Source organism: Lepidochelys olivacea (genome assembly GCF_965140295.1).
Source record: "Lepidochelys olivacea isolate rLepOli2 genome assembly, chromosome: 9".
NCBI lineage: Eukaryota > Metazoa > Chordata > Testudines > Cheloniidae > Lepidochelys > Lepidochelys olivacea.
In genome coordinates this window covers 102,636,260-102,662,221 of record NC_140419.1, presented here as the reverse complement: position 1 = coordinate 102,662,221, position 25,962 = coordinate 102,636,260, and the positions used below count along the sequence as shown (strand labels likewise).

The 25,962-nt window shown below is 46.6% G+C and overlaps 1 protein-coding gene across 2 annotated transcripts in view; it reads left to right on the top strand.

Moving 5' to 3' along the window:
* Positions 1-25,962, top strand: part of TEX11 (testis expressed 11) — a 148,016-nt gene that overhangs the window by 86,169 nt on the left and 35,885 nt on the right. For both annotated transcript variants that reach the window (XM_084638556.1, XM_084638557.1), the window contains 5 exons: positions 5,762-5,847; positions 6,586-6,639; positions 7,452-7,492; positions 18,563-18,649; positions 20,968-21,038. In XM_084638556.1, coding sequence (XP_084494682.1) covers positions 5,762-5,847; positions 6,586-6,639; positions 7,452-7,492; positions 18,563-18,649; positions 20,968-21,038 — 339 coding nt within the window. The remainder of the gene's footprint in view (positions 1-5,761; positions 5,848-6,585; positions 6,640-7,451; positions 7,493-18,562; positions 18,650-20,967; positions 21,039-25,962) is intronic.

Sequence of the window (25,962 nt, the reverse complement as noted above, 5' to 3'; positions counted from 1 at the left end):
TTGAGCATAAGCTTTCGTGAGCTACAGCTCACTTCATCGGATGCATACCGTGGAAACAGCAGCAGACTTCATATATACACAGAGAATGTGAAACAATACCTCCTCCCACCCCACTGTCCTGCTGGTAATAGCTTATCTAAAGTGATCATCAGGTGGGCCATTTCCAGCACAAATCCAGGTTTTCTCACCCTCCACCCCCCCACACAAATTCACTCTCCTGCTGGTGATAGCCCATCCAAAGTGACAACTCTTTACACAATGTGCATGACAATCAAGTTGGGCTATTTCCTGCACAAATCCAGGTTTTCTCACATCCCCCCCCACCCCCATACACACACAAACTCACTCTCCTGCTGGTAATAGCTCATCCAAACTGACCACTCTCCAAGTTTAAATCCAAGTTAAACCAGAACATCTTGGGGGGGGGGTAGGAAAAAACAAGAGGACACAGGCTACCTTGCATAATGACTTAGCCACTCCCAGTCTCTATTTAAGCCTAAATTAATAGTATCCAATTTGCAAATGAATTCCAATTCAGCAGTTTCTCGCTGGAGTCTGGATTTGAAGTTTTTTTGTTTTAAGATAGCGACCTTCATGTCTGTGATTGCGTGACCAGAGAGATTGAAGTGTTCTCCGACTGGTTTATGAATGTTATAATTCTTGACATCTGATTTGTGTCCATTTATTCTTTTACGTAGAGACTGTCCAGTTTGACCAATGTACATGGCAGAGGGGCATTGCTGGCACATGATGGCATAGATCACATTGGTGGATGTGCAGGTGAACGAGCCTCTGATAGTGTGGCTGATGTTATTAGGCCCTGTGATGGTGTCCCCTGAATAGATATGTGGACACAGTTGGCAACGGGCTTTGTTGCAAGGATAAGTTCCTGGGTTAGTGGTTCTGTTGTGTGGTATGTGGTTGTTGGTGAGTATTTGCTTCAGGTTGCGGGGCTGTCTGTAGGCAAGGACTGGCCTGTCTCCCAAGATTTGTGAGAGTGCTGGGTCATCCTTTAGGATAGGTTGTAGATCCTTAATAATGCGTTGGAGGGGTTTTAGTTGGGGGCTGAAGGTGACGGCTAGTGGCGTTCTGTTATTTTCTTTGTTAGGCCTGTCCTGTAGTAGGTAACTTCTGGGAACTCTTCTGGCTCTATCAATCTGTTTCTTTACTTCTGCAGGTGGGTATTGTAGTTGTAAGAAAGCTTGACAGAGATCTTGTAGGTGTTTGTCTCTGTCTGAGGGGTTGGAGCAAATGCGGTTGTATCGCAGAGCTTGGCTGTAGACGATGGATCGTGTGGTGTGGTCAGGGTGAAAGCTGGAGGCATGCAGGTAGGAATAGCGGTCAGTAGGTTTCCGGTATAGGGTGGTGTTTATGTGACCATTGTTTATTAGCACTGTAGTGTCCAGGAAGTGGATCTCTTGTGTGGACTGGACCAGGCTGAGGTTGGTGGTGGGATGGAAATTGTTGAAATCATGGTGGAATTCCTCAAGGGCTTCTTTTCCATGGGTCCAGATTATGAAGATGTCATCAATATAGCGCAAGTAGAGTAGGGGCTTTAGGGGACGAGAGCTGAGGAAGCGTTGTTCTAAATCAGCCATAAAAATGTTGGCATACTGTGGGGCCATGCGGGTACCCATAGCAGTGCCGCTGATCTGAAGGTATACATTGTCCCCAAATGTGAAATAGTTATGGGTAAGGACAAAGTCACAAAGTTCAGCCACCAGGTTAGCCGTGACATTATTGGGGATAGTGTTCTTGACGGCTTGTAGTCCATCTTTGTGTGGAATGTTGGTGTAGAGGGCTTCTACATCCATAGTGGCCAGGATGGTGTTATCAGGAAGATCACCGATGGATTGAAGTTTCCTTAGGAAGTCAGTGGTGTCTCGAAGGTAGCTGGGAGTGCTGGTAGCGTAGGGCCTGAGGAGGGAGTCTACATAGCGAGACAATCCTGCTGTCAGGGTGCCAATGCCTGAGATGATGGGGCGCCCAGGATTTCCAGGTTTATGGATCTTGGGTAGTAGATAGAATATCCCAGGTCGGGGTTCCAGGGGTGTGTCTGTGCGGATTTGATCTTGTGCTTTTTCAGGAAGTTTCTTGAGCAAATGCTGTAGTTGCTTTTGGTAACTCTCAGTGGGATCATAGGGTAATGGCTTGTAGAAACTCGTGTTGGAGAGCTGCCGAGCAGCCTCTTGTTCATATTCCGACCTATTCATGATGACGACAGCACCTCCTTTGTCAGCCTTTTTGATTATGATGTCAGAGTTGTTTCTGAGGCTGTGGATGGCATTGCGTTCCACATGGCTGAGGTTATGGGGCAAGTGATGCTGCTTTTCCACAATTTCAGCCCGTGCACGTCGGCGGAAGCACTCTATGTAGAAGTCCAGTCTGCTGTTTCGACCTTCAGGAGGAGCCCACCTAGAATCCCTCTTTCTGTAGTGTTGGTAGGGAGACCTCTGTGGATTAGTATGCTGTTCAGAGGTATTTTGGAAATATTCCTTGAGTCGGAGACGTCGAAAATAGGATTCTAGGTCACCACAGATTGTCATGCACATTGTGTAAAGAGTTGTCACTTTGGATGGGCTATCACCAGCAGGAGAGTGAATTTGTGTGGGGGGGTGGAGGGTGAGAAAACCTGGATTTGTGCTGGAAATGGCCCACCTGATGATCACTTTAGATAAGCTATTACCAGCAGGACAGTGGGGTGGGAGGAGGTATTGTTTCACATTCTCTGTGTATATATGAAGTCTGCTGCAGTTTCCACGGTATGCATCCGATGAAGTAAGCTGTAGCTCACGAAAGCTTATGCTCAAATAAATTGGTTAGTCTCTAAGGTGCCACAAGTACTCCTTTTCTATATACACAGAGAACATGAAACAATGGGTGTTACCATACACATTGTAATGAGAGTGATCAGGTAAGGTGAGCAATTACCAGCAGGAGAGTGTGTGTGGGGGAACCTTTTGTAGTGATAATCAAGGTGGGCCATTTCCAGCAGTTGACAAGAACGTGTGAGGAACAGTGTGTGTGTGTGTGTGTGTGGGGAATAAACATGGGGAAGTAGTTTTACTTTGTGTAATGACACATCCACTCCCAGTCTTTATTCAAGCCTAAATTAATTGTATCCAGTTTGCAAATTAATTCCAATTCAGCAGTCTCTCATTGGAGTCTGTTTGTGAAGTATTTTTGTTGAAGAATTGCCACTTTTAGGTCTGTAATCGAGTGACCAAAGAGATTAAAGTGTTCTCCGACTGGTTTTTGAATGTTATAATTTTTGACGTCTGATTTGTGTCCATTTATTCTTTTACGTAGAGACTGTCCAGTTTGGCCAGTGTACGTGGCAGAGGGGCATTCCTGGCAGATGATGGCATATATCATGTAGAACCCCGAGTGGGGGTATTCTATCTGCTACCCAAGATCCATAAACCTGGAAATCCTGGACGCAGCATCATCTCAGGCATTGGCACCCTGACAGCAGGATTCTCTGGCTATGTAGACTCCCTCCTCAGGCCCTATGCTACCAGCACTCCCAGCTACCTTTGAGACACCATTGACTTCCTGAGGAAACTACAATCCATCAGTGATCTTCCTGAAAACACCATCCTAGCCACTATGGATGTAGAAGCCCTCTACACCAACATTCCACACAAAGATGGACTACAAGCCGTCAGGAACAGTATCCCCGATAATGTCACAGCAAACCTGGTGGCTGAACTTTGTGACTTTGTCCTTACCCATAACTATTTTACATTTGGGGACAATGTATACCTTCAAATCAGCGGCACTGCTATGGGTACCCGCATGGCCCCACAGGATGCCAACATTTTTATGGCTGACTTAGAACAACGCTTCCTCAGCTCTCGTCCCCTAAAGCCCCTACTCTACTTGCGCTACATTGATGACGTCTTCATCATCTGGACCCATGGAAAAGAAGCCCTTGAGGAATTCCACCATGATTTCAACAATTTCCATCCCACCATCAACCTCAGTTTGGACCAGTCCACACAAGAGATCCACTTCCTGGACACTACGGTGTTAATAAGCGACGGTCACATAAACACCACCCTATACCCTATACTGACCGCTATGCTTACCAACATGCCTCCAGCTTTCATCCAGACCATACCACATCATCCATTGTCTACAGCCAAGCTCTACCATACAACCGCATTTGCTCGAACCCCTCAGACAGAGACAAACACCTACAAGATCTGTATCAAGTGTTCTTACAACTACAGTACCCACCTGCTGAAGTGAAGAAACAGATTGACAGAGTCAGAAGAGTACCCAGAAGTTACCTACTACAGGACAGGCCCAACAAAGAAAATAACAGAACGCCACTAGCCATCACCTTCAGCCTCCAATTAAAACCTCTTCAATGCATCATTAAGGATCTACAACCTATCCTGAAGGATGACCCATCACTCTCACAGATCTTGGGAGACAGGCCAGTCCTTGCTTACAGATAGTCCCCCAACCTGAAGCAAATACTCACCAGCAACCACTCAACGGAAACACTAACCCAGGAACGTATCCTTGCAACAAAGCCCGTTGCCAACTGTGTCCACATATGTATTCAGGGGACACCATCATAGGGCCTAATCACATCAGCCACACTATCAGAGGCTCATTCACCTGTACATCCACCAACGTGATATATGCCATCATGTGCCAGCAATGCCCCTTTGCCATGTACATTGGCCAAACTGGACAGTCTTTACGTAAAAGAATAAATGGACACAAATCAGACGTCAAGAATTATAACATTTAAAAACCAGTCAGAGAGCACTTCAATCTCTTTGGTCACTCGATTACAGACCTAAAAGTGGCAATTTTTCAACAAAAATACTTCACAAACAGACTCCAATGAGAGACTGCTGAATTGGAATTAATTTGCAAACTGGATAAAATTAATTTAGGCTTGAATAAAGACTGGGAATGGATGTGTCATTACACAAAGTAAAACTATTTCCCCATGTTTATTTCATCCTCCCTACTGTTCCTCACACATTCTTGTCAACTGCTGGAAATGGCCCACCTTGATTATCACTAGAAAAGCTCCCCCGCCCCACCTCTCCTGCTGGTAATATCTCACCTTACATGATTGCTCTCGTTACAGTGTGTATGGTAACACCCATTGTTTCATGTTCTCTGTGTATATAAAATCTCCCCACTGTATTTTCCACTGCATGCATCCGATGAAGTGAGCTGTAGCTCAGGAAAGCTTATGCTCAAATAAATTTGTTAGTGTCTAAGGTGCCACAAGTACTCCTTTTCTTTTTGTGGATACAGACTAACATAGCTGCTACTCTGAATTCAGAAGGAGAAGCTGCTTATATGTTCTTAAGGAGCTCAGATTCTGGGGTTGGGAAATCCTGAAGGACTATGAAAAGTTACTTGTCCCTCTTGTTTGTCTGTGAGCAGTGACTGAATGGTGTGTGCACTGAATGAATGAATATTGGCATATATAGAGCAGCTCTTTTAGCTATCTCTTGGGCTTTGCTAATAATATCCCAGGTTCTAATGGCTTCCCCAAGCTGTATTGATCCTGTTCTGTCTATGGACTGATTATGCAAGGAATCACAGGATCTTTCCTTAAGATTTTTTCCCTTGCATCTGGTGATGTTTCTTATGCAGAATCCTCTTGCCTTTCCCCCACGAGAAGGGCATATAAACCCAGCAAACATTTTCCAGTTGTGGGTAGGATGGCGTTGTTTGAGGATTGGCACAGCTTTTAGAAAACGTGTTTGTTACTTGTTTTCAGACTGAACAACAGGCTGTGGCTATCAAAGCTTTGGAGTATTTATCTCAGCACTCACAAGATTGCCAACAAGTGTTCACAGCTTTAAAGTGAGTATTTGAGATACCCGTAAAGGAAGGGAATTTCTGCTGCTTTTCTTTCTTTTAATTTTTTACATCTGATGAATTTTTAGTTTTCATGAAGGTGAAGAACTGAGCAGGTGATGTGTATTATGCTAGCCAGCAGCTCCTATGCTGTTCAAATTCAGAGCATCCCATGACATTGCAAAACATACCTCAATCCTGAACTGCCACACCTTTAGCCAAGCCTGTCATAGGCCTCTCTTGAGCAGTGGATGCCAGTTGCTCTGAGTTTAATGTTGTTTTTGTGATGTGGACAAATGACCAGTAGTGACTAGAATGAAACTACAACAAATGCATTTGACTTGCTAGCGATGATCTCCAGAGGTGAAAAGACTGATTTGGTATCTAGCCCTAGAACTTGGGTTTGTTGATAACTAAGTAATTTTTTAAAATATCATGTTAAAATATTCTACCCTATTTTAAGAATAATAATTATAAGACAAACATATTTCTTCTATTGTTTACCCCAAGCCAGCCAGGCATTGATTTAGCAAAGTGGAGGACAAAATAAATGGTGAGGATGGGAAAAATCTTACAAAGTTCTTAATCCCAATCTGATACCCTGTATCTTTCAGTAGGTATATTGAATTAATGGCATGGAGAAGAGCTGGGAAAATGTTGTCTCTTGTTGGGGCTGAAAAGGCACAAAATACTGATGGAGATTTAATTTCTGAGTCTCATTTTCTGTGTTTCTCTTGCATGTAGGTGTTTGGTTCGCCTTGTGTTGTCAAAAGTCATGGCAGAACCCAAAGAGAATAGGTGAGGCCATTTGCTAAATACATTTCTGTACTATGACTGCCCACTTAAAAAGGTATATATGGTTTTTATTTTCTTAACGTGATTATGGGACCAGTCCCTATTCAAGTCAAACACCAATTGACATAACTGAATAAGAACTTCAGGGACTGGGCCTAGTGGCATCAAGTGCGAACATCTCTTCACCTTCTATAACTTTCCTCCAAGTACCTGCACTCCTCCCCCTCTCCTGTTAACTGGATGCGAGCATGATACTAAATCAGTCCTCAGTGGGGAATGTGGATCAGGCTCTCTGAGGTTGACATCTCCGGTTGACATTTGGAGGATGTGCCTGTCAAGAGCTCTGAGAACTGTGTGGTCTTCCCTGCCAGAGATCAAGCATTTTTCAACTCTGTGTTGAGTGCCCAAAAGCCCGGGAAAGGAATACTGTTGATGGTAGACAATGGGTCTCCTTGGACTGGGCTCTATCACTTTGCTATGACCCAAGTTGGAGTTAGTGCCATACAGCTTAGTTCTGATATTGCAAGGAAACAAGGCTATGAAAACGAAACTTGGAAGATGAGTCTGTGGCCTCCCTTCTGAAAATCTCCTACAACACTCATCCTTTGGACCTACAGATCTACAGGTCTATAATGCTCTTACTCTTACTACGGGCCTGCAATGCTGCTACTCCAGGTCTTACAACACTATGGGTTTTGAGTCTATATGCTTTTGACAAAAGCAGGAGTACTGTATCTGTAATTAAAGTTATTGTATTCTGTCATACCATATAAAATAATAAAGGTTTGTAAAACTGGATTTTTCTTCCACTCTAGGACTAAATATATGGACATGCTTGTGACTTACTTGACCTCAGGTGCGTAGTTTAATTTCCATTTTCTGTGGTTGTACATCTATGAACATGTTGATGGTACAGTTAATGCTGTGTGTTTCTGCTCTGGAAAGCCTGCAGACTAGAGCTGGAAGAGCTTCATTCCTAATAGGGCCAGTAACAGTGTTAGCTGCGTTCCTCAAACAAAAGGCTCCCCCGTCCTACACAGTTTCCCCTTGGGGAAAAGTTACTTATGATCACAAATGCAGTCAAAACAATCAGGTACCAGCCACACTAGCAGGCTTAGGAGCTTCAGTCTGGGATGGCCCGAAGTGACAGTTCTCTACTCTCTCTGCATGGTTAGGGCTCAAAACAGCATCTTTATTAGGCAAACAGGAGCTATGACAAAAGAAAAGGTTGTTCTGTTGTTATGAGTTTTCAGTGTGAATTTATAAATTTGGTAGTTAAAGGCCAAGTGCTGGGCTCTTCATTGTCCTAGCTATTTACAAGAAGAGGATTGTTTATATTAAAGTGACTTCTGTTCTTCCTCTGAAACGTAGAAACTGCAGAAAATAATATAAAGTTGGTAAGAGAAGTGAGGGGCTAATTACAATACTGACACTCACTTCAGTTTACCCCTCGCCTCCCTCCCAAAGAATCCCTCTTCTTCTTCGAGTAGTGTTCCTATGGGTGATCCAGTGTAGTTGTGTCTCATCCCTGCGCTGCTGATCAGAGAACTTTGGTAGCAATGTCTGTTGGGCCCACAAACGTGCTGTCTCTCCTTGTGCTGCACCACGAGGCAAACCAGTTTGTGCAGGCTAACTGTCCTCAGTTCGCAACCACCCCAACTAGAGATGGAGCCTTTAGCTGCTTGTTAGCGGATCATTAGCTCTCCTTTTCAGTTGTTAATCTTTAGATTTTAGAAACCCTTTAGCCTTCTTTTGACTTTTATTTGGCAGTGCCTTTAAAAAAAACCATCAACAAAAAGAAGAAAGAAAGACTTTATTCTTGTGTGGACCCCAAGTGTTGGGTGACCTCCCTGGATAAGGATATGCCTGGCTCTCTGGGCTTCAAGAATTGTCACACTTCCAGAGAAACAATCCCAGTTTTGGACAAGCACTCCTCTTGCATTCACTGTCTCGGAGTGGGCCATATCCAACAAAAGTGTTCCCTCTGCCAGTAGTTCCAACCGAGATCCCACAAGGACAGAGAGCTCTGCCAGAAAATCATCTTTATAGTAGCGGCTCTCTGACCCCAGCCCTCCAGTGGATGTGACTCTTCTCTTCAACCTTGATTTTGAAGGACAGTGAGTCAAAGAAATGGTCCGGGGACTCCTCTCACAAGTTGAAAAAGAGAGTGGGAAGACCCCGCAGCAAGCCCAGGGATACTTCAAAGCAATCACCACCTTGCTTGGTGTCCTCCGCGTCGCTGGCACCAAGATCACCCTGCACCCACGTCTCACGGCGCATGTCCAGTACCGTTGATAGGCCCATGGACCGTTTGGGGACAGACACCGAATCTTCGGTAGAGATACACAAGGGCAAATGCCCTAAGACGCTCCCGGTATGCGAGCTGTCAGTACTGCCAGCAGCATTGGTCCATGCGGCACTGGAGAGATTGGTATGGGTGAAGTTCCCATCTGCCCTGGCACCACCACCGATGCCAGGACACTTGGTACAGGTAGAATTCCATCAGGCTGGTGACCTGGCTTTGTTGACTTTCAGCACCTAGAGAGCTCATGTTGAAAAGAAGTACAAGAGGTTCTCCTGCACAGCAGAAAGTCCTCCATAGGACACTCTTACCTGCAGAAATGGTCCAAGTTTCAGATTTGGTGCACGTCCCACCAAACCTCTTCAGTGTCAGCAACTCTTCCGCATATTCTGGAATATACCCGACTGTTAAAAAATTGGGGTTATCCCTGAGCTCCCTGAATGTCCACCTAGCAGCTATTATAGCATTTCACCAACCCGTAGAAGAGTATTGTACTATCACACCCGACAACTAAGAGGTTCCACCTCTTCATAGGCAGGTATCCTAAGAACATGAGCCAGTCACTCAAGACAGTTAAGAAAAGGTCTTTGAGTCCCTGTAGCGAGCTCTGATCAAGCTGGACACAATCGCCAGCTCCATCGGGATCACTGGTACCAACGGCGCCGAAGACGCCTAAAGCTAGTATCCATGGAATGCCCGGTACCGAGCTGACAGAGCAAGTTGTTCTGCCCAAAGACCTGATGGGTATGGGCAAAGAAGTACCGGTACCATGAGGGCTTGAACGACATGGAATATCCGCCCTGGGGAAGGCTACGTGGGCATGGACATCAGCACTGGCACCAACCCCAGTGCATATGGTACTGACTGACCGTACAACCAGGTCCACATCTCCAGTGCCATCAGTACAGACCTCTTGGCACTGACAACCGCCACCAATACCGACGCCCTTTGCACCACCATATTTCCAATGCTCAGTGGATCTCTTGGTGTCTGATGCACTGGACTCACCCCTGCTCAGTACCAGGGTCCTCTCACCAAGTTCTCCCAAAGTATTGGATTTGATGACATCTCCCTGCTGGTTTCAGAGTAGCAGCCGTGTTAGTCTGTATTCGCAAAAAGAAAAGGAGTACTTGTGGCACCTTAGAGACTAACAAATTTATCTGAACATAAGCTTTCGTAAGCTACAGCTCACTTCATTGGATGCATTCCCTGCTGTGCACCACCTTTTTCATCATTCGAGTTGGAAAGTGAGTGAGCGGGCTTGGGTTCCCATTAGGACTGTCAATTAACTCAAGTGATTAATTCCTGAATCATAGAATCATAGAATATCAGGGTTGGAAGGGACCTCAGGAGGTCATCTAGTCGAACCCCCTGCTCAAAAGCAGGACCCATCCCCAATTAAATCATCCCAGCCAGGGCTTTGTCAAGCCTGACCTTAAAAACTTCTAAGGAAGGAGATTCCACCACCTCCCTAGGCAACGCATTCCAGTGTTTCACCACCCTCCTAGTGAAAAAGTTTTTCTTAATATCCAACCTAAACCTCCCCCACTGCAACTTGAGACCATTACTCCTTGTCCTGTCCTCTTCCACCACTGAGAATAGTCTAGAACCATCCTCTCTGGAACCACCTCTCAGGTAGTTGAAAGCAGCTATCAAATCCCCCCTCATTCTTCTCTTCCGCAGACTAAACAATCCCAGTTCCCTCAGCCTCTCCTCATAAGTCATGTGTTCCTGACCCCTAATCATTTTTGTTGCCCTTCGCTGGACTCTCTCCAATTTATCCACATCCTTCTTGTAGTGTGGGGCCCAAAACTGGACACAGTACTCCAGATGAGGCCTCACCAATGTCGAATAGAGGGGGACGATCACGTCCCTCGATCTGCTTGCTATGCCCCTACTTATACATCCCAAAATGCCATTGGCCTTCTTGGCAACAAGGGCACACTGCTGACTCATATCCAGCTTCTCGTCCACTGTAACCCGTAGGTCCTTTTCCGCAGAACTGCTGCCTAGCCATTCGGTCCCTAGTCTGTAGCTGTGCATTGGGTTCTTCCGTCCTAAGTGCAGGACCCTGCATTTATCCTTATTGAACCTCATCAGATTTCTTTTGGCCCAATTCTCCAATTTGTCTAGGTCCCTCTGTATCCTATCCCTGCCCTCCAGCGTATCTACCACTCCTCCTAGTTTAGTATCATCCGCAAATTTGCTGAGTGCAATCCACACCATCCTCCAGATCATTTATGAAGATATTGAACAAAACCGGCCCCAGGACCGACCCCTGGGGCACTCCACTTGACACCGGCTGCCAACTAGACATGGAGCCATTGATCACTACCCGTTGAGCCCAACAATCTAGCCAACTTTCTACCCACCTTATAGTGCATTCATCCAGCCCGTACTTCTTTAACTTGCTGGCAAGAATACTGTGGGAGACAGTGTCAAAAGCTTTGCTAAAGTCAAGAAACAATACATCCACTGCTTTCCCTTCATCCACAGAACCAGTAATCTCATCATAGAAGGCGATTAGATTAGTCAGGCATGACCTTCCCTTGGTGAATCCATGCTGACTGTTCCTGCTCACTTTCCTCTCATGTAAGTGCTTCAGGATTGATTCTTTGAGGACCTGCTCCATGATTTTTCCGGGGACTGAGGTGAGGCTGACTGGCCTGTAGTTCCCAGGATCCTCCTTCTTCCCTTTTTTAAAGATTGGCACTACATTAGCCTTTTTCCAGTCATCTGGGACTTCCCCCGTTCGCCATGAGTTTTCAAAGATAATGGCCAATGGCTCTGCAATCACAGCCGCCAGTTCCTTTAGCACTCTCGGATGCAACTCGTCCGGCCCCATGGACTTGTGCACGTCCAGCTTTTCTATATAGTCCCTAACCACCTCTTTCTCCACAGAGGGCTGGCCATCTACTCCCCATGTTGTGATGCCCAGCGCAGCAGTCTGGGAGCTGACCTTGTTCGTGAAGACAGAGGCAAAAAAAGCATTAAGTACATTAGCTTTTTCCACATCCTCTGTCACTAGGTTGCCTCCATCATTCATGAAGGGGCCCACACTTTCCTTGGCTTTCTTCTTGTTGCCAACATACCTGAAGAAACCCTTCTTGTTACTCTTGACATCTCTCACTAGCTGCAGCTCCAGCTGCGATTTGGCCTTCCTGATTTCATTCCTACATGCCCGAGCAATATTTTTATACTCTTCCCTGGTCATATGTCCAACCTTCCACTTCTTGTAAGCTTCTTTTTTATGTTTAAGATTCGCTAGGATTTCACCGTTAAGCCAAGCTGGTCGCCTGCCATATTTACTATTCTTTCGACACATCGGGATGGTTTGTCCCTGTAACCTCAACAGGGTTCCTTGAAATACAGCCAGCTCTCCTGGACTCCTTTCCCCTTCATGTTAGTCCCCCAGGGGATCCTACCCATCCGTTCCCTGAGGGAGTCAGTCTGCTTTCTTGAAGTCCAGGGTCCGTATCCTGCTGCTTACCTTTCTTCCCTGAAGAACATTACTACACTGGAAGACTATACTAATTCAGTGTTCCAGGAACCATCTCACTTACAACCATCAGGCAGGATTGACCCGGAATGGACAGCTCCACCATTCCAACAGGAGCAATTTTCAGATTCGGACAAATCTGAAACCTCTGGTAATAGGTGGTCCCTACTTCATTCCCACAGAGAGCGTCAAGCCTGGACAGGCAATCCAGGACTTACAGTTGCTACTCTTATGGACATGACCTCCCTAGGAACTGATGGATCTCCATGCCTTGGGGTCCCCCTCAAACAGTTGGCCCCTCTTTTTGGCCTTAGATCCCAATACCACATGTATATGACCCACTCAGGAGTCTTTCCCCTCTTCTCCCATGCATCAACAACTGGTTCCACTGGAGTATGAGGAGGAGGAGGATGTTGAACCAGAAAAGCAGGTACCGATGATTCCAGTGGGAATCCCATCCTGTTGCCTGGAGGAGGTGGTCTCTCCTTCTTCACCATCCCCACCAGCTGACCATAAGCAACAGCAGGACTTATTATGAAGAGTGACTAACAATCTCCAGATATCTCTGGAGGAAGTCCAAGACTTGGTAGCCAAGTATGTCTTTAATAACTACTCTAGGTTGGCGGCCTTTCAGCAGAAACTTTCCTCTCAGGACAGAGCCCAGTTCCTCTCTCTTTTAATGGAGGGCAGGTTGGTGATATAAATGGCCCTTCTGGCTGCAGTTGATGTAGCAGATACACCATCCAGAAACTTGGTCACGGATATTGTTATGAGGAGGAACTTGTGATTGCAATCCTCAGGTTTCCCCAGGGAGGTGCAAAATATCATCCAAGGTCTTCTCTTTGATGAGTCCAACCTTTTTAATGAGAAGACTGATGACGCTCTCAATAACCCTCTGCTTCCTGGGGATCTACACACCAGTCTTAAGGAGGAAGCACCAAAGGGAAATCTATAAACCAAGACCACCTCCTCCTCATACATTCTACTATCAGTGTTCTGCTGAGCCTCCCCGTAAGCAACAGAAGACACAGAGAACCTGCTTTTTGGCCCCCTCTATCACTGCGACCCAATCCCAGCCCACTACTAGGAGCCACTTTGATGTTTTAATTGAGATCTGCTTGTCGTCTCTGATGCCACCTGCCCCTTCTTCTGTCACCTATGGAGGCTGTCTCACTCTGTTCGCCCGCAAATGGGAGCTAATCATGACGGACAGTTGGGTCTTGGAAGATTGTCCATCAGGGATACTCCATAGAGTTCCTTTCCCTCCCTTCCTCCTTCACAAACCCCTTTCCCAGTCCCCCTTTGAGGACCATTCTCATTAGGTGATTCATCATCAAGAAACAGAATTCCTATTGCACCAAGGGTCAGTAGAGCTCATCCTGCCTCAGTATCAAGGAATTGGGTACTATTCTCTGTATTTCCTAATTCCCAGAAAAGAAGATGAGTGGAGACCCATTTTGGATCTTTGACAACTCAACATCTTCATTGGGAAGTTGAAAATCAGGGTGGTTACACTGGTATCAGTAATACCCTCTTGTTAAGAAAAGATGTGGTTCGTGGTTCTCGACACGAAGGAAGCATATTTTCATATAGACACCCCTCCCACAAGGTTCCTACATTTTATGGGGGTCCAGGAGCACTTCCAATTCTGAGTCCTCCCCTTCAGACTAGTGATGGCCCCCAGCATGCTTATGAATGTTTTCTTCATGGTGGCGACCCAGATGAGACATCAGGGCCACACAGTCTTTCTGTATCTCAACTATTGACTCCTGGTAGGTCACTCATGATGGAATGTCAGCTCAGCTATTCAATGCCTTATTCAAAGTCTTGCAGCCCTGGAGGTTGTGTGAACAGAGAAATGTCCCTTTTATCCCCCACAAAGACAATAAACTTTACAGGGGCAATGTTGGACTCTGTTTCTGAAAGTGTCAACATTGTAACATATGCATTCCTTCTAGAGTGGGATGTCCACCTGAACAGTCACATTGTGTAGGGCACATGGAACCTGCAGGAGGCCAGATTACATATCAACATCCTGGAACTGCAGGCAGTCTACCTTGCATGCAAGGCCTTCCTCCCACTCATTTGCTCCACATCCCAGTGATGTTGAGCAATATCACCGCTGTGGTCTATATACACAAACAAGGAGGAGCGAGATTTCTTTCACTTTGTCTGGAGGCAGTTGGGCTTTGGAATTGTTGCATGAGGCACATCATCACCATCCAGGTAGCATACCTCCTGGGAGTTCACAACTCCTTAGCAGACAATCTTAGCAGGCACTTCTTGGTGGACCACGAGTGGGGAAATCCAGGATTGTTCTGTCAGAAATATTCACGCAGTGGGGCTTAGCTCTATCGGACCTCTTTGTATTATAAACGAACAAAAAAAATTCCTCGTTATTGTTCTAGAGGATCCATAGGCTGTGACACCCAAGGTAATACTCTTGTTTATCATGGAAAAGTGGTTTCAGGTATGCCTTTCCTCCCACTCCCCTGATTCCCCAGGTGCTGAGAAAGATATGTTGCAAAGAGGCCATGTCATTCTTCTAGTACCCTACTGGCCCAGACAGTTTTGTTTCCCAGAGCTTCTGACAATGTCAGTCCACCCTCCAATTAAAATCCACCCCTTCCCAGAACTTCTGATGCAGGACAGGGGCAGGGTCAAACACCCCAACCGAGGCTCTCTTCACCTCATGGCCTTGATGTTTGGATCAGTGTTGGAAGTAGAGGGCTCTTGTTCGTTCCCTCTCCAAGCTATACTTACCCAGCGTAGCAATGAATCCTGAACCTGTTATTTGGCTAAATGGAAATGCTTCTCCACCTTGATGCAGCACAGTCAGTCTCACCCAGTCTTCCCAAGCATCCCTATTGTTTTAGATTACCTCCTGTTTCTAATAAACTCTGGTCTCTCAATCAGCTCGTTATGAGTACATGGAGCACCCATTAGTGCCTTCCTCCTTTCAGTAGAGGGTGGTCTGTCTTTACTCACCCAACAGGGGAATGAGAGACAGGGACTGGATCACTTGATGATTACCTGTTTTGTTCATTCCCTCTGGGACAGCTGGCATTGACCACTGTCAGATGACAGGATACGGGCTAGATGGACCGTTGGTCTGACCCAGTATGGCTGTTCTTATGTAACTACGACACAGTTCATGAAGGGACTTGTAAGGCCTCATGGCCAGTCATTAAACCCACACCACTATGAGATCTGAACCTTGTGCTGTCAAAACTTACTGGTCCTTTGAACTCTTAGCAACATGTTCCACGTCCCTCCTATCCATGAAGGTGGCGTTTTTAGTGGCCATCATTTTGGCCAGGAGGGTCAGGAAACTGGGAGCTCTCATGGTGGACCCCCTCCCCTTTATATTATTCCATAAGAACAAAGTATCCCTTCACCTTCACCCTAAATTTCTACCGAAGATCATCTATGAATTCCACCGTAACCAGTGTATTCACTTACATGTTCTTTTTCTGAAACTCTGCTTTCTGCTTTGTCTGAAGAGAAGAGACTTCACTCCTTCAACATCAGATGTGCATTGGCCTTTTACCTGCAAAAAAACGAGGCCATCAGGAAGTCTCCGAGACTCTCTGTCGCGATAGCAGAGAGATCCCGTGGTCAAGCTAAATCCTCTCAGAAGATTTCTAAGTGGGTTCTGTTTGTATTATTGAATGCTACAAACTGGCATGCATTCTGCCTCCCTGCGGTATAGTGGCCCACTCCATGAGAGAGCAGGCTGCCACGGCAACATCCCTGCAGCAGGTCCCGATACAGGACATATGCAGAGCAGCCACCTGGAGCTCCATACACACGTTTGCTAGGCATTATGTTCTAGCTGTGGATGCAGCAGTGGGATCTGTAGTACTGCACACATATTTGTTTCTGGCTTCCTTGCGCACATGTCCAATCTGAGAACTGCTTGTCAGTCACCCATGTGTGGAATATACATAGGGACCAGCACTTGAAGATAGAATGAAGGTTACTTACTGTAACTGAAAGTTCTTTGAGATGTGTGGTCTATATCTATTACCCTCCCTGCCCTCTGTTCCTTCTACTTCAGCTCTGGATTGGATTCGTGGTAAGAAGAGGAACTGTGGGGGCACTGACCCTCACTGCCTCATGTACCCTCGCTCAGGAGCACGAGGTGATCTTTTGTGCAGGTACAGGCCAATGGACAATGCTTGTTAAAATCTGTGAGCTCGGGCGCATGGTGTGCATCGTGGGCAGCGCATGAACGGCTGGCTGGAGAAGGCTAGCCCCTGGCCCTGCCCCTTCCACCTAAGGCCCTGCCCCTTCTGCGCCCCTGGAACACAGAGCCCCCCCACTGCAGCTGTCGGCCCCCGCCCCAGGCTGGCTAGTGCCCGCAGCCTCCCCAGCCCTGGAGCGCTGGGAGGCAGAGCATGCAGCAGCGCCACTGCAGCCTCCCCCGCCCCAGAGCATGGTGTTGCCGCAGCCCCCCCAGCCCTGGAGAGCCGGGAGGGAGAGCGCGTGGCACCGGGAGGGAGAGCGCGTGGCACAGCCACAGCCCCGGGAAGGTGGGCGGCATGACCCCAGCCACTGGAGCTCAGCGGCACCCTCAGAGCGGGACCCTCGGGGTGGAGTGTGGGCGGGGCCACGCCTGGCTGTTTGGGGAGGCACAGTCTCCCCTGCCCACCACTCATGGTGTGCATGCATATCCTATGTGTGAAATACAGGGACCACACATCTCAAAGAATTTCCAGTTACAGGAAGTAACCTCTCTTTTTACTAGACATTTTCTCTCCTCTCTGCCTGTCTTGGAAGCCCCTGAGAAAATATACATTTAGTCCTGTAGCTGCTGTAGTTACCATGACCATGTCAGGGAGAGTGAAGAGCTCATGTAATAGAATCATAGGGCTAGAAGGGATCTCGAGAGGTCATCTAGTCCAGTCCTCTGCATTCATGGCAGGACTAAGTATTATCTAGACCATCCCTGACAGGTGTCTGTCTAACCTGCTCTTAAAAATCTCCAATGACAGAGATTCCACAACCTTCCTAGGCAGTTTATTCCAGTGCTTAACCACCCTGACAGTTAGCAAGCTTTTCCTAATGTCCAACCTAAATCGTCCTTGCTGCAGCTTAAGCCCATTGCTTCTTGTCCTATCCTCAGAGGCTAAGGAGAATATTTTTTCTCCTTCCTCCTTGTAACAACCTTTTATGTACTGGAAAACTGTTATCATGTCCCCCCTCGGTCTTCTCTTTTCCAGACTAAACAAGCTCAGTTATTTGAATCTTCCCTCATAGGTCATGTTTTCTAGACCTTTAATAATTTTTGTTGCACTTCTCTGGACTTTCTCCAATTTGTCTACATCTTTCCTGAAATGTGGCACACAGAACTGGATACAATACTCCAGCTGAGGCCTAATCAGCGTGGAATAGAGCAGAAGAATTACTTCTTGTGTCTTGCTTACAACACTCCTGCTAATACATCCCAGAACGATGTTTGCTTTTTTTGCAACAGTATTACACTGTTGGCTCATATTTAGCTTGTGAGCCACTATGACTCCCAGATCCCTTTCTGCAGTACTCCTTCCTAGGCAGTCATGTCCTATTTTGTAGGTGTGCAACTGATTGTTCCTTCCTAAGTGGAGTACTTTGCCTTTGTCCACGTTGAATTTCATCCTGTTTTTTTCAGACCATTTCTCCAGTTTGTCCAGATCATTTTGAATTTTAATTCTATCTTCCACTGAAGAAGTTTCTTCCACTGGACTCAAGTGGGACCCTAAGAATAGTATTTCAGAGGGCTGAGGGGATTAATTTTCTTGCCCCAACCTCCTCCCATCAGATTAAGCCAAACCCCACAGACCCCAGTTGGGCCCCAATGTCAATGAATTTCTTGGTGAAGGGGCATGACTCATTTTGTTTGTATGTCCCTTGTGACAGTCCTGCCTATCTAGCTGGAAATGCTAGTTTGGGCACATTCTAATGTTTTTCTGTGAGCTCTCTCTAAATATATTAGATCAAACCTATGAGTGGTACCCCACATGCTGAAATACTCAGATTTCTGAAGCCCCAGAAATGTGTGTTATAGTTAATATTGGGCATAGGAAATGCAGTTGTTCTGCTCAGGAAATGTTTCATATCTGTCAAATGACATGTTTCTGCAGCACATCAGAGACTTGCTGAGTCTTTCACAGAAGGGAGTATGACACTGGACATGAGGACCCGTGAGGCTCACTGGTTTAGAAAAATAGGTGAGTAGCACTGCCAGCATGTAAACAGAGGGAGGAAAGGGCAAAGGGTTGGGAATAAAAACCAGTTTGTGAAGAACTAACACTTGGTGATCTCTGACTCTTCCTGCAGCAAAGTTTTGACTTACAGAATAAATTTCTTATGGAAACTTAGGGCTTGTCTACACTTAACAGGGGATTGACATGCGGCAATCGATGCATCGGCGGTCGATTTAGTGGCTCCATTGAAGACCCGCTAAATTGACCGCAGATCGCTCTCCCGTCGACTCCTGTACTCCACCTGAACAAGACACGCAAGGGGAGTTGACGGGAGAGCATCTCCCATCGACATTGCGTAGTGTGGACCCTGCGGCAAGTAGATCTAAGTACGTCGACTTCAGCTACGTTATTCACGTAGCTGAAGTTGCGTAACTTAGATCTATCTCCCCCCATAGTGCAGACAAGGCCTAAGATCTGATTTAGGGAAGGCATGACCCAAGGAAGAGGGTAACATGCAGGTCAGAATCTGCAAATCACTGTAGAATCTGAGCAGCTGATTGGGCCAGTTAGATACTCAGATTCTTCAGTGATGGGAATGACACAACTGTCAAGAGGGATAGATCACTGATGAATCTTTATGGGAGTGGTATGCTTAATTCTCTTCTGAATGTACTTGTCAGGATAGAAACTGTATGCAGAGCAGTCTGAAATGATTGCCTTTTATGGCTCTGGGGATGGTATTGGATACTTTCAGCTAGATTCTGTGTAAATCTGTAGTAAATCCATTAAAGTTAAAGGAATTATTCTAGTTTCATACTGGAGTAATTTAGATCAGAATCTGGCTTTTCTTTATTCAACTTGATGTGAATGGATTTAATGGCAGAATGATTAGTTGTTGAAATAACGGATTTGAAATCATGAATAATCTATATTAATAGCATCTACTGACAGTATTTCCTGCTGTTGTTAAATGAGCCCTATGACGGGTTCAATCACAGAGACCCCCTTGGGACTGTCACCTGACATGCTGAAGTTACCTCTGAGCCCGTTTTCCCTGCCAGCTTGGGACTCCAGAACCCTGCCTTGTTGACCCAGACACGCTAGCCTGCTGCAACACAGACCCAGGGCTGGTCCATGCCCCCAAAGCTGCAGACTTTAACCAAAAACTGCTCAGCGGTCACCTATCTCCAGCACCCAGATACCCAGCTCGCAATGGGATCCAAACCCCAAATAAATGTGTTTTACTCTGTATGAAGCTTATACGGGGTAAACTAATAAATTGTCCACCCTCTATAACACTGATAGAGAGATATGCACAGCTGTTTGCTCCCCCAGGTATTAATCACTTACTCTGAGTTCACTAATAAACAAAAGTGATTTTATTAAGTATAAAAAGTAGGATTTAAGTGGTTTCAAGTAGTAACAGACAGAACAAAGTAAGTCACCAAGCAAAATAGAGCAAAACCACGCAAGTCTAAGCTAATACATTAAGAATTTGTTTACAGGTAAAATCTCACCCTTAGAGATGTTCTAATAAGCCTCTTTCATAGACTAGACTTCTTCCTAGTCTTTCCCAATCTTTCCCCTGGTACAGTCCTTGTTAGTTCCAGCTCAGGTGGTAATTAGGGGATTTCTCATGACTGGCAGCCCCCTTTGTTCTGTTCCACCCCCTTTTATAGCTTTAGCCCAAGGCAGGAATCTCTCTGGGTCCCCACCCCTCCTTCTAAATGGAAAAGCACCAGGTTTAAGATGGATTCCAGTATCATGTGACATAGTGACATGTCACTGTAAGATCTCATTCTTCATTACACAGGAAGGCTTGCAGGTAAATAAACCCATTCACAACCAAATGTCCGAGTCAATGGGATCCATCAAGATCCTAAACCACCATTAATGGCCCACACTTTGCATAATTACAATAGGGTCTCAGGGTAATTCTTTCATATTTCTAGGTTTCAGAGTAACAGCCGTGTTAGTCTGTATTCGCAAAAAGAAAAGGAGTACTTGTGGCACCTTAGAGTCTCTAAGGTGCCACAAGTACTCCTTTTCTTGTTTCATATTTCTAGTTTCAGATACAAGAATGATACATTCATACAAATAGGATGAATATATTCAGTAGGTTATAACATTTGTAATGATACCTTACAAGAGACCTTTTGCATAAAGCATAATCCAGTTACATCATATTCACATTCATAAAGCATGTGGAGTGCAATGTCACAAGCCCCATGTTTAAAATTTAATACTGGGCCCGAAATGCCTGTCACTGGAGATTTTATGGGCACAGATTATACCAGGCTGAAGGTTTTTATTCTAGTCTCCTGTCTTATTGATTTTATGAGCTTGGAACTTGGCTGTACAGTTCGAGAACTGCCCAGGAACAATGAGGGATTTCTTTGTACTGTCGTTCAAGGTATGTGCTCTGCCTAGTATTATCTGTGATGTGATAGATGATGTCGTGCAGGTGGCTTTGTTACAAGCTCCAAACAAATACATCAGATGTTTCCTTAGAGCAGTGCTACTCAAAGTGGGTCCGCGAGCCACCGGCTGCCAGTATGCGCACACATTGGAAAAAAAAATTGCCGGTCCCCCACATCAGATAGCTTGAGAAGCACTGTCTTAGAGAGCTTCAGTTGGGTACCCTGGGGGTTAGATGCTTTGGTCACCCAGAGGAAAATCATTGACAACTTCAGATTTTGGAATTATAGTCACACTTTACGTTATGTGGTTTAAAAACTGGAATTCAAAACATTTAAATTAAAAGGACAATTTCAAACACCAGGTGATCACTGAAGTTTGGCCACTGATGCAAATCTATTACACAGACAACTCTTCTCCATCTCCTCTGCATGCAGAACTCCCTTTTAACATTATGGTTTATATACATGTTAATAGAGAGGGGCCCCAAAGTTGTTAGACCTCTGATATTGTAAATAATCCTCTGGTTTAATTAATACGCATTGTCCAGTGTACTACACCTGATTAATTACTAAGAACCTAATTGTTAAGGTTCAACCATCATCCATTCAGTAGGCTATTCATGTACTTATCAATTACATACACATTATACCTCAGTAAATACACTTGTAATAATCAGTTCTTCAAGTAGTGTCCTGTTGGGTGCTCCACTGCAGGTATACTCCCACCCCTTGCACCTTTAATCGGAGGTTTTTGGTGGTGGTGCCTGTTCGGCCATGCACACACCCTATGGTTTCTTGTGCCCCGTGCTGAGGCTATACATGGTTGCACGGATAAGCTACCCTCAGTTTCTTCTCAACCATCTCTGCCTGAGATGGAGCACTAGTGTGCCTGACTTTCAAAGTCTCTTAGCCTAGTTGCCCTTCTTTAGCTTCTTGTTTTTTCTTTAGTTATTTCATTTACTTTTTATTTAGGAGTTTAGGGGGGACTTTCTCTTGATCCCTTTTCCCTTTTGGGAGGGAGACATTCCCCTTTTACATACTGTTGTCCTGGGATATGCTAGACTCTCCAGGTGTCAAGTGGTGCATTTCTTGCCAAGAGGCCATCCTTGTCAGTGACGGGCATTCCTGTTGTATCTGCTGCGTGGGAGAGTCTCAGATCCTCCAAAAGTAATCCATCTGCACTTCTTTTTACGGCAGGGCAAGAAAAAACCAGGACCTAAAAGTGAGACTCCTCATGATGGAGCATTCCCTCCAACCAGCCTCAGATCCAGGCTTGCCCCGCAGACATCAGTTGCTGAATTAAGATAGTGCCATGTTCATCTGGGTCTACCCGAGATAAATCCATGGAGAAGACCCACAGAAAATAGTCATTCTCCACAGAAAAAGTCAAACGCAAAAATGACCTTGGTCCCTGCAGAGTAAGGGGACCTCATGTCCCACCCTGGATATGGCTGTGGCTCCAGACATTCTTGGTATGGATCCTGTGCCTGGGGTTCTGGGCTCAGCAGAGAAAAAGGGCAGCAAGCATGCCTCGGTAACTAAAACCTTTGGTGCCGCACAAGCAGGACACTGCCTTATCAAATCATTCCACCTCTAAGATAACGGAACCCACAACTCCTTCAGTACTATCTACATCTAAATTGACCACTGAGATACCGCAAAGACACCATGCCTCTCATATGATCTTGGCACCCCCCAAGGCATTCTCATTGGTATTGTCCACTTTGACTGGAGTGGACTTGCCAGAGCAGCATATATTCTCGGTACCGACAACAGAACAAGTTTGGATTCTTGCTGGATCTGTTTGTTTCGGAGGAGCTGGAGTTTCCCTTGTTAGTTGGTACTGAGAGATTATTGGTACCGAGACAAGCCCAGTCACCAATGTGGGACATTTCTCCAGTACCACTTGATTCTCACTTGCAGAGTATGCTGGAACTCCCCTTCTTGAAGAGGAGGAATTTTCCTCCAATTCGAATATTTTGATCTAGGATTCCTCTGACACTTCAGACAAGGGATTTCTATCCTGGCACTTTTGAGAAGATGGGGGAGTTGCACCAAAGACAGCCCCATGTTCCCCCGACCTGGTTCAAGCACCAGGTGATGCCATCACCAGTGCCTTTTGGACCTCTCCAGTGGCCACATTGGGATCACTGGGCGACATATCCTCAGCAATTATCCCATGCCCCTCGTCTCTCTCATGGGGAATACAGAGTGACATGCTCCCCTACTCAAGCTGTGCCTCCTCCATTACCTCAGGCACAAAAATCTTTTAGCAGGAGGCTAGGGTAGAGAAAGAGGGAACTCCCCAAACAAATATTTCTTCATCTTCCCCAATGAAGTGGCTATGCTTCCCCACTGACTGTGACTGATGACTTCACACATGTCCAATAGTTAATGAAGCATGTTGTGGAGTCCCTCCATATTCTCTTGGAAGAAGTCATGGAGTCACAACATAAGCTTCTGGACATCCCCCAGTGGACTGCCTCTACCCGAGTTGCCCTGCCTATTAATGAGGCTCTGATGGATCCTGCAAAATCCATCTGGCGGACTGCTGCAACAATTCTGCTGATCTGTAAATGGGCCAATAAGAAATAATATGTCCCAGCTAAAGACTCTGAATTTCTGTTCATCCGTCCAACTCTGAACTCCCTGCAGCAGTGAACAAATGTGCCAGACAACATTATGCAAAGGCCACACCATATGATAAGGACCAAAAATGCCTCCATCTATTTGGCAGAAAGACCTACTCATCCATGACTCTTCAATTTAGGATCATCAACTCTTAAGTTTTTATGGCTAAATACCATACACTCAAATTATGCCAAATTCATCACTTTTATTGAGCATTTGCCGGGTGATCAGCATGACCAGTTTCAGGCTATTATTGACTCGTGTCATCTGTTAGCTAGAACATTGCTACGTCTCGTTGGATACATTCGACGCTGCCGCTCAATCCATCTCTACTGCAGTAATCATGAAGAGGGCATCCTGGCTCCATATGTCTGGATTCTCAAGGGAGGTCCTAAACACTGTTGAGGACCTTCCCTTCAGTGGTCTCAAACTGTTTTCTGAGTTCTCTGATGATTTGCTGCATACTTTTAAGGATTCCAGAGCCATGCTGAGATCTCTCGGGATTTACAGATCTACAAACAAACGAAGGTTTAGTAGATCCCAGATGGCTCAAAGATCCCAGCATGCTTCATTCTCAGGATCCCAGAGACTGTATGAACTGCATAAGAAAAAATTGAGATTCCAGAGAAAGGAACCACTTGCTCCCTATATGCCTGCTGCTGAACCATCATCGTCACTTAAGCACTACTTTTAATGGCCTGGTCAAGGTCCTGAAACTATCCCACAACACTGAGATGCGTGTATACTATTTTACTCGTCTTTCACCTTTTGGAAACCATCTCTCCACTTTCTTTCTGCATAGGAGAGACTCACATTGGACAAATGGGTGCTGGAGGTTATAAGATTAGGTATGCTATCCATTTTACCTCCCTCCCCTATACCCAGTTCCCTTCCCTGTCCCTCTGCTGGGAGTCCTCTCATGAGCCCCTGTTAAAGCAAGAAGTTGACTCACTTCTACAAATGGGTGCTGTAGAACCAGTTCCTGTTCAGCACAGAGGGAAGGGGTTTTATTTTAACCACTTTCTAACCACTTCCTGAAAAAGAACAGAGGGGCAGAGAGTCATTTTAGATCTAAGGCAGGGGTCTCAAACATGCGGCCCGCGGGGCTATTTCCTGCTGCCCGCCAGCTCCCCGCAGTCCCCACCCCCCAACGTTTACCTAGAGAGGCTCCAGCCCGACACGCACCGGGGGCAGGGCAGGTTCCCTGCCTGCCTGCCCTGCCCCCACACCGCTCCAGGAAGTGGCTGGGACCTGGGGGAAGGGGGTGCCCGGGGTCTGTGTGTTGCTCTTGCTCCAGGCACCGCCCCCAGCAGCTCCCATTGGCCTATGGGAGCTGCTGGGGACGGTGCCTGGAAGCAACAGCAACGCATAGACCCCTGTGGCCCCCCCACAGGTTCTGGCTGCTTCCCGGAGTGGCATGGGGGCAGGCAGGGAACCTGCCCCGCCCCTGGTGCGCACCGGGCCAGAGCCCGCCCCCCGAACCCTTCTTGCAGCCGAACCCTCTGCCCTGAGCCCCCTGCTGCACCCCACACCCCTCCTGCAGCCCGACCCCCTGCCCTGAGCCCCCGCCGCACCCCTCCTGCACCCTGACCCCCTGCCCTGAGCCCCCTGCTGCTCCCTGCACCCCAATCCTCTGCCCTGAGCTCCCTGCCACACCCTGCACCCTGACCCCCTGCTGCACCCCTCACCCCTCCTGCACCCCACACCCCAACTCCCTGCCCTGAGCCCCCGCCACACCCCTCCTGCAGGTGGTGGAGGAGGGGGTGGAGTTGGGGTGGGGATTTCAGGGAAGGGGTTGGAATGGGGGCAGGGAAGGGGTGGGAAGAGGCGGGGCAGGGGTGGGGCCTCATGAAAGGGGTTGAGTGGGGGCAGGGCCGAGGGTGACGTGTGCGGAGATGTCAGTAATGCGGCCCTTGGGCCAATGTACTAGTCCTCATGTGGCCCTCGTGGTCATTTGAGTTTGAGACCCCTGATCTAAGGGCTTGTCTACACTGGCACTTTACAGCACTGCAACTTTCTCGCTCAGGGGTGTAAAAAAACACCCCCTGAGCGCAGCAAGTTTCAGTGCTGGAAAGCATCAGTGTGGACAGTGCACTAGCGCTGGGAGCCGCGCTCCCAGCGCTGGTAGCTACGCCTCTCGTGGAGCTGGGTTTTTTAGAGTGCTGGGAGACCTCTCTCCCAGCACTCTGCAGTGACTACACAAGCCACATTAAAACGCGGTCACAGCAGCGCTTTAGCATTGTGAGTGTAGAGTAGCCCTAAGAGTCCCCAACAATTTTGTTAGGT